The sequence below is a fragment of the Morone saxatilis genome, unplaced genomic scaffold (assembly GCF_004916995.1).
Source record: "Morone saxatilis isolate NCDOM2014 unplaced genomic scaffold, NCSU_SB_2.0 Contig15, whole genome shotgun sequence".
In the NCBI taxonomy this organism is placed as follows: domain Eukaryota; kingdom Metazoa; phylum Chordata; class Actinopteri; family Moronidae; genus Morone; species Morone saxatilis.
In genome coordinates this window covers 24,138,174-24,147,508 of record NW_023339707.1, presented here as the reverse complement: position 1 = coordinate 24,147,508, position 9,335 = coordinate 24,138,174, and the positions used below count along the sequence as shown (strand labels likewise).

Below are 9,335 nucleotides of genomic sequence, written 5' to 3'. Positions count from 1 at the left end.
GATCTCGAAAATATTTAGGAAGGCCCGGCTAAATATACAGCCAAGGAGACATTCTCATACCTTACTTAACCAAGTGTGAAATAGCTTTGGCTAAGTAAGGGGACAACCATTAATACTGATAAAAATGGGACTAGGTGCTCTCAAGGTGGAATGTGAATTCTCACTAAGAAAGTGATTTATGTCACCTTCAACCAAGGTAAAAAAAAAAAAAAAGCTGGCACCCTGAATAAAAAATTTTACTCACTCACTCACACTTGTATGGACACACTTCCGTGGTTGTCATACTTAAACACTGAAAGTTACACAGCAGAACTTTTATAATGCTACATTTTCAATTTGAAATCATAGAACCTCTCTAGCGCCATTGACACTAGACAGCATGATTCAATATTTTTTCTTTATATCTTTTAAAGTTAGCATTGACTATTATGTGTAAGAGCAGAAGTTTTGTCAGTAGTGAGATATTACTCAGGCTTTGTGATATGGTAAATGGTATGGACCCTCGGTTCTCTGTCCGTACTCAAGACCCGCCCGCGCCTTTCTAGTCTTCCGCACTCAAAGGCTTTTACCTAGTGCAATTCCACCTTTAACAAGTTCACACAGCGTGGAAGTCCATCGAAACAGAAATAACACATTCATCACATTCACCACACTGAGCTATGCATCGGGAGCAATTTGGGGTTCAGTATCTTGCTCAAGGATACTTCGACACGTGGCAGGAGGAGCCGGGGATCGAACCAACAATCTTCCGATTGGGGAACGACCCGCTCTACCTCTGAGCCACAGCCGGTTTTGTCTGCCCAACTGTCCAAAACTAACAAATTCTCACATTTAAGAAGCTGGAAACGGTGAATGTTTGGCAATTTTGCTTTAAAAAATAACTTATATGATGATCAATTATCAAAATTGTCATCAAAGAATTTTTTTGTCCATTGAATAACCAACCCACCAATGAATTGGCTCAATCTTTTAGCATAATTGCATCCTTTGCCAGATGCGAATTCTATCTCAAGGGGATCATCAAACATATATACACGTAACCTACTGGATACGTAAATATTATCATGCTTTATTAAAATATTCTTCCACTGAGGGGAAGCAGTTAGAACCACAGAAAAATCCTTTCAATCTCTTCCATATGCGGACAGATGCAGCTGCAGCTCCGTCTGTCCTTTACAGCACTGCCATTATTTCTTCAGTTCTGCCTCTTATCAACCTCACACACACACATTCTCTCTCTCGACGCCTCCAAGACGCCAAAATAATCTGCCCATCCGCCTGGCTTACTGTAAAGAGATATCTCACACGCGTCTCCACACGCACACACACACACACACACACACACACCAGAACATCTGTTGGTGCTCTGTGATGTCAGAACATGTAGTTGGTGTCACTGTAGCTGTGAGCCGGGATTAAAGAGCCTTGTCTTCTGGGATGCAACCTTTAAAAGCTCAGCTCCAGACTGATTCCGGTCCATTCAGTGTGCATTAGTGCTCAGATTAGTTATCAATCAATCAGTTAGTTAAGCGACTGAAAATAATTAGTTTAACAATCCAAAAATACCAAATAGCTTCTCAAATGCAATGAATACTTTTGGGTTCACTTTGGGCTGCAGGAATTTCTAAATATTTGTGACAGTTAATTCATTAGAAGACTTATCATAAAATATTTCTAAAGTTAATCTTTACTCACTAGATTTTTCTAGATTTCTCTTCTTCACTGAAGAACACACTGTAATACGGGCAGCTCTGTGGTTTTTCTGCTGTGGTTTTCCGACAGTGTCCAGTTCTGCCAACAGTATCTTATTCTGGAGGTCATTTCTTGTCTGACTCTTTCTATCATTGTCTTTTCTGGACCTCTGTTCATCCCCTCCATCTGTTCCTCCTGTCATCCGTCCCGTCCTTCAGGTGTTTATTCCTCTGTGGAGTAGCAATTTATTCACATTTATTAGATTTATTTCAGTAATCATAGTAATACTTTGTGATTTCATTTCGATTATTGCGGCCGCCCCACAGAGACCAGTTCGCCTCTCAGCCAAAGGACAGTTGATTACATTTTGATGTTGATCCAGATGTGGAATTAAAGCTATTTTTTCTTTATCATGTTTTAACAATGGAACTCAGAGAAAAAGAGACATTTTTAAAGTCCTGAGGGAACATTTGGATACTGAAGAAATCAATTTAACTTGATATTTACATGAAATGAGGCGTTTGATTGAAATAGTTTTCTTTTTTTAATCATATTATATCATATTTAATTCTATTATACTACAATATTATACTACAGTATATTATATAATATGATGGATGGATTGGTTGTTTAGTTGAACAAATGTCTTTAAGGTTTAAAGATTAAATCTTCAAATGCCTTTTATCGTCCAACAGTTGCATTTATAGAAGACTAATAAAACTAGCAAATGTTTCCGTTTACGAAGTGTAACCTATTATTTTTTTGATCAATCAATTATCAAAATTCAAGCTGATTAATCTTTTTGTAGATCGACTTACTAATCCATTAATTGTCTAATCATTTCAGCTCTAAATGAGAATATATCATTTCTGTGTGGATTCAGCTACAGTATTTTTAACATAAAATGTTTTGAAATCACGACCAAAGCTTTGACTTTTGTCTCAATAGGTGACATTCAAAGTCGATCGGCCCACTCTTATCACACTCTCTCTCTCACTTTCTGCAGGGTTTGTCTTTTCTTAAATCTCATCTTCCTCTGTCCCATTTGTTGTGCTGTCTCCGTCTTATCGCCGGATGGTTACCTGAGGCACCGGAGATGTGGTGCCACCAAGGAATGTGTACTAATTATTGAAACCAGCCGGAGCCAGACACCACACACACACAACAACACACACACACACACACACACACACACACCATGTTTTCAGATCTATACACAAATACAGGGTATCACTCAGGTATATACAACATACATTCAAACAGTATCTTTAGTGTGAGTTAATATTGACATTTCTTACACTGCTAGACTTCTACAGAAACGACCAAAAGTCCATTTTAGTAGTGAAGTCAGGTTGAGTGTGATGAATGCTCTATCCATCGTTATACGATGAAGTGACGCTTGTGGTTTTTCGTTGGCTTACTAAGTGCACTTTTAATACTGTGTCCGTCTGTTTGTCTGAGACAAAGTGGTCTCGAGGCGTCTTTGATGGTGCTGAGTCGTGAGGATGTGTTTAAAGCACTTTGAGTTTAGTATTCTTCATCTTGTTTCCATTGCTGTCCAGATAAAACTTTGTTTGTCATTTTTGTTAAGTTTTGTTTTCTATTCTCTTTAGTGTTCTTCCAGTATGCTTTTTTACTCTCTCCATCGGCGTCTCTCCCCCTTGTTTGACCTGTTGCTGGCTGCCTGTTGCCGTGGTAACAGCAGTCTGATTGATGGGATTGACAGGCAATTCAGGGCGGCTGATGTGGGAGGCCGCCACTAATCCATAAATCCCGTGGAGGTGTGTGTGTGCTGGAGAAAAAAAAAAGGGTCAGCAAAACCTTTTGTTGAGTGTGTGTAAGTTTGTGTGTTTCAACCAGGCAACAGACTGACTCCCACCGAGAGCTGGAGACAGACAGCTGAGATAGAGAGAGAGAGACAGAGTAGGGTGGTGGTTTAATTTCACATTTTATTCTAGTTTGTGAGACCAACTTCAACTGAGGCAACTGCTCTCCACTCATTCAGACCAAAGTAACAGCCAATCACAGCAGATCATCTGTTTGTCTTGATCAGTCTCAGAATCCATCGGCTACCATCTGACAACAATTTATCCTTTACATTTTGTATTTAATTCACATGATGACCTATTACATTTTATCTTTTATTTTCTGCCTTTTTTTTATTCATTTCCAACACACTCTTAGAAGTACATCATCTTTGGGGTTTTATATTAATAATAACATTTAAAATGATACAATACGATAAAGCCAAAAATAAAAGATGTAGGCAAAGTGGATTGTTGCCTTTATAATCAAAGGCTGCATGAAGCACTAATGCAACAGTGTTTATACTCATTTCACTAGCTGCAATCACGAAATCTTAAAACCCTCTTCCTGTTTTTTGTCTTAAAGCGATAAAGTCTCGCTGGTAAAATGCCGACGTCATACAGCTCTGAATCAGTGCTGAAGTTCAGAGCAGATCACCCGAGTTCTCTGCGTGTTCAGTCGTGTGTTTTCAGTTAGAAACACCTTTGGTTCCTTTGAGGACCTTTTCTGAACTTCAGGTTGCTCCCTGAGCAGGTCAAACTTTAACCCTGGAATCAGAGGAATGCTTCTGGATTTTTCTTTCAATATTTTTGGCCCCCGAGGGACGTGTAGAGGCCTCGCTTTCTGTTTCCTGTCCTTTAGATCTCTTTCACACACACACATACACATTGCATTTGAACTTCTCTTTGGGCTGCTTTTCTTTTTGTTGTGATAATGTGGAGAGATTGTTCTGTGTATTTCCTTTCCACCCATTGAAAAGAAATTACAGAAATATGAGCAGAGTGGAGGAACGAAATGCAGACGTTTAATGACGATAAATATTGGTGGAATTTCCAGTTTGAAAGTTGCAGTGTTGTAATGTTTTCAGTTGTTGGAATAGCAGACTATGACTGGTTGGACAGATGGAGATCGATTGATGAACTGAAAGACAGATGATGACATGTCCCTCTCTTCTTCCATTCCTCCTTCTCTCTCATTCATCGGCCTGAAACACACACTTCTGGCATTCCACAGTGATGGAGTAGTACTAGTTTTTGCAGGTCTTTTGTGTGTGTGTGTGTGTGTTTTCATCACTTCCAATGAGCTGCCTGTCAGAAGGAGGAAGTCAGGAGATCACAGGTCGAACTCCAATGGTGGATGATCAAAGAGTGTGCATGAGTGTGTGTTTGTGCTCTGATGGTGAGACAAAGACCAGCTGAATGTTGAACTTGTTGTAACATGGACAGAAAGACAAATTGGTTGGTTTTTTTAACATGCAAATTTCCATGTTCCATCAAATTTGTCACCTGCTCACACTCTTTGGTCTGCGCAATGACCCTCCGTGTGCAGCCCAAAATGTCTGACCAACTGTATGCACTGACTGCACGTTTATGAACAAAACTGTCAGAGACCCTTTGTTGAATACATGGAACTGCGTCCTGGAACATCTGTTCTGGAATATATACATCCATTTAGAGTAGAGGAAAGTCGATAATTTTGATAAGACCCGGAGTGGACTTTTTCATTCACTTCAACATTTTGTAAGTCAGATGTCTGCACTTTTGTTTTTTAGACTGTTGTAACCACATTTCCACTGCAGGAACTTCTAATATAGGAATTTATTCTGGCACTGAACTGAAAAGATAGGGAACGAAAAGTCTGATTCGACCGTCAAAATTCTGAGTTGAGTACAGCCCTACTTTCGACTTAAAACTGTTGCATCAGGAAAATATGTGTACACAGAATATGAAGAGGAATTTCAAGGCTGCGCAAGAACATTTAGAAACATAATAAGTTGGGTACAGTTTTGTGAGCCATAATGTTGACCAAAAAGTGAAAACTGCTGCCTAATGGTTACAGTGCATACAACGAAACCACAATGTCCTTGGTTCACTTCCAGCCAGGGACATTTGTTACTTGTCACACCACATTCCCTCCCAGTGTTAACCGTCTACAGCTGTCAACTATCAAATTAAAAGGCCAAAAAGCACATGGTGGTGATCCCTTTGGGTCAAATAATGTCATAAATTATCAAGTTTCTTAGTGGCGTCGTGTCAAACATGTCATGTAACGTGTCCTAACCTACTGCAAAAGAATACTCTACATTTTTCTGTTCCATTTTCATCTTCTTCCCGAATGTTTTTTTTTTACTTTTGGGGACATTTTTGTACCTTTATTTGAGATTGGGCAGTAGAGAGATGCCTGGAAATGATTGATGAGAGAGATGAGGAACAACATGTGAGAAAAGTCGATGTCCGAACTCGAACGAGGGATCAAGGTCCTCAATCCATCAGAATCTTAAAAATGTGAGAAATATGCAATCATTTTTACCCTCATTCTTTAAAGTTGACTGAGCAAAACCAGAAACAAAAGGTGTTGTTATATAATAATATTAGTTTATCTGTAACTATGTTACACTAAAGATATTCCTCTCTCTCCAGTTGCTCTATCATGACACATGCCTTCATGAATAATGAGTAGTTATCATTAGGTATCATGGGATCAATCAATTTTGGGGCATCATATGATTTTATTTATATATACTTTAAATCCTCACATGCTCAACTTTAAAATGAGCTCCCAGCACACACACACACACAGGGGAGGTGTATATAATGGTGATTGTGATTAGGTATAATGTCATTATGCACGTCATTGTGTTATTTCAGTTGTAACTGTTTCAACCGGGGAGCGATTTCAAGGTCTGACAGACGCAGCGGTCCAGCTGAACTCGTCTCTCTGGCTCCGTGCCCATGAGAGCAGTTTGTCATCGCCGTCTAACCAGCTTCAGGCCCTTTCAGGAAATGAATGAGAGATGACAAATGAAAGAGAGGAGACTGCAGACAGCCGGAGAGCGGGGCTGAAACCGGAGAGGGGTGATAGAGGAGCATCTGGGGCTCATTAGTGACAGGAATCAGCGTTTTGATAACAACTTTTAACCTAACATGTAACACGACATAACAGATCAGATGTGCTGTCGTTGTTGATGTGACATCTCCCAGGAGTTTCACAGGTCGACTGTTCAGGTCGCCGCAGCGGTCAACTGCTTTTATTTGAAGCTGGCAGCTCGCTTTCTGTTTTTTTTACCACAAGTGTCTGTTGTATTGGAATAATTTGTCTCGTTTGCTCCTCTCTTTACCCTTTTGCCTTTAATTTCCTGTATTTTCTATTCATTTGCTATCCCATCCTTTCTTTTCCTTTCACTCTTTTACTTGCCTATTTCCTGTCCTTTATCCTATCCTTTCATAGTTTGTCCTTTCTTCTTCTTGTTTCATACCTCATCCTTTCTTTCCTTTCTTTTTTCCTTTTCTTTCCTAGATTTAATTTCCTTTATTTGCCTCTTTACTTTCCTGTTTTTTTTTCATTTTTTTGTTCTTTTTTTGTGTTTGTTTCATATTCTATCCTTTCCTTTGCTACCGTTTCATTTTTTTCTGTCCTCTAAATGCACATTAAACATATTTCAATCCATAAATGCATAGGCCCTCATAACCAATCAGGAACAAATGCATCTCTTGATTCAGTCGTGTGTTTCCGACCTCTTATTTTAAACCATTACAACACAGTGGTGAGACACATTTGTTTCCTGAGTCTTAATAAAGTCTAATAAGCTGATATGAGATTTGTTTTTAGTTGCTTTTCAAGCAAGAATACACTTTTGCTTAGTCTGACTTCTTAGCAGTGAAGATTTACTACTTTTATTCTTGTTACAGGACAGAAGAGAAAAAGTTATTGTTTGGGCTTTGCGCTGTTGCTTGTATAAAACTAATTTTAGTATATTATCCGGGGCTTTGAGATATTACGATGGTCATTTCATATTTTATGTGAATAGAATTATAAAGAATTGAATCGGCTGATTATAAAATAATGAAAATGTTAGTTGCAACTTTACATTGATAACAGTGGTAGAACTCAGACCTAATTTGTTATGAATATATTTATGATTTTGATGGATGTGTTGGTTTTAATGTTGCAGTTAAAGTTTTACCGTGCACCGTCTACTGCAGCAGAAATGTTCAGAAACAATTCAAAGTTAACTATGTTTGAATATGTTTTTAATGTGAATTTCTTCTTCTCTGTGTCTCTGCAGCTCTTCCATGTGGCCTACGTGTTGATTAAGTTCGCCAACTCTCCCCGTCCCGATCTTTGGGTTCTGGAGAGATCCATCAACTTCGGACAGACATACCAACCCTGGCAGTTCTTTGCTTGTGAGTAGAAACATGAATTCACGTAAATACTCACCTATGCAATGCATATGTGTGACTCCAGATGTTATTAGGACCAAACTGAGTCAGATTCCATCAGAATCACTTCATGCTTTCCTAACCTCCCCCCGGGTTCGGCTTAATTCTGCCTCTAATCTCAGAGTTGAACAGCAGCCCTGAGGGCAGGCTGCTGATTGGTTCGTTGGTTCGTTGGTCAGGTCAGGGGGGGGGGTCATTACATCATAGAGCTGCCTGCTGATTGGCTATGGCAGCTGTCAGTCCTGGTGGGCTGCAGGGAAATTCCAGACATGAATGCCAACAGGTCGCAGCTTGATATTCACCTGAAGAGAAAGAGACAGAGGGGGTTTGGGTCTGTCTCACCTGTGTGTGTGTGTGTGGGAGAGAACAGTATTCCCAGATAATGGCATTAATTAGCATTATTGAAAGCTGCTCCAGGTGTCCAAGATGGCAGAGAAATGAACTCTTGACAGTAAACCTGACAGTCACAACACCACAATGTATTCACCAGGCTTGTGGTGAATACATTGTGGCAGGCATACTATACTATTATATTCACAAGAACTGATTTGCTTGTTTAAAGCCACCCAAACCAGATCAAGGAGTCTGGGAGCTGTTGTAGGTCTCGAAATCCCCTCTATCAAAGGTAAACAGAAAGACAAAGTAAAGCAAAACTCTGCTGCCTGACACCAGTCTTAGCACTGACCGGTTTGTTTTTGTGGTTTTAGTGGATGATGCTGCAAAGGAAAAAGAGTATATGGCCCTAGTGGCAAAATCCGGCTTTTTCTTTCCACTGTTTAGGACATGATCTATACTCTGAAGTTTCCATTTCCCAAGGTAGCCAAACATTCTTGGACCAGAAGATTCGTAAATGTGGCACACCTGGTTCCTGACAAAGAGTGAGCCATGGACTGACATTAGGCATTGACAGCTAACCTAAATACTGCTAGCTGGAGCTCATTTTCATTCCAAATCTACACCCAAATGAGCTTGATCCAGTTTACAATTGGTCCTCCAGTGCCGAGTGTGCTGACACATCCTGGAATCGTCTCCCACTTGATGAGTTCCTTTTCCTTGAACCCTGAAAATTGCGCTTAATAAGAAAAGTAACTTTGTTTAAATTAGAATATTAGAAATATGTAAATAAATTCCAGGCCCTTTTAAAGTCTGACCAGTTTGAATAAATCACATGATGACAGTAGAGCAGCATTTTACAAAGGCAGCCTAACTGGTGTCAATCTACAGTGTTATACAGTCAGAGGGAGGACTGTGTGTGTGTGTGTGTGTGTGTGTGTGTGTGTGTGGTAACTAGTACAAAGTAAATTAACGTTGGCCACAAAGCTGTAAATCTCAGAGCTATTTGACAGTTTTAGTCTGAACTGCTGCAGCTGTTACCTGCACTCTCACACACACACACAC

General features: G+C 39.7%; 1 protein-coding gene across 1 annotated transcript in view; it reads left to right on the top strand.

Annotated features, from left to right (window-relative positions):
* The window catches only part of lama5 (laminin, alpha 5), a gene marked incomplete in the record, with an annotated part of 94,581 nt that overhangs the window by 27,147 nt on the left and 58,099 nt on the right, over positions 1 to 9,335 (top strand). The window contains 1 exon segment of the mRNA XM_035656331.1: positions 7,784 to 7,901. Within this exon segment, the coding sequence (XP_035512224.1) occupies positions 7,784 to 7,901 (118 nt within the window).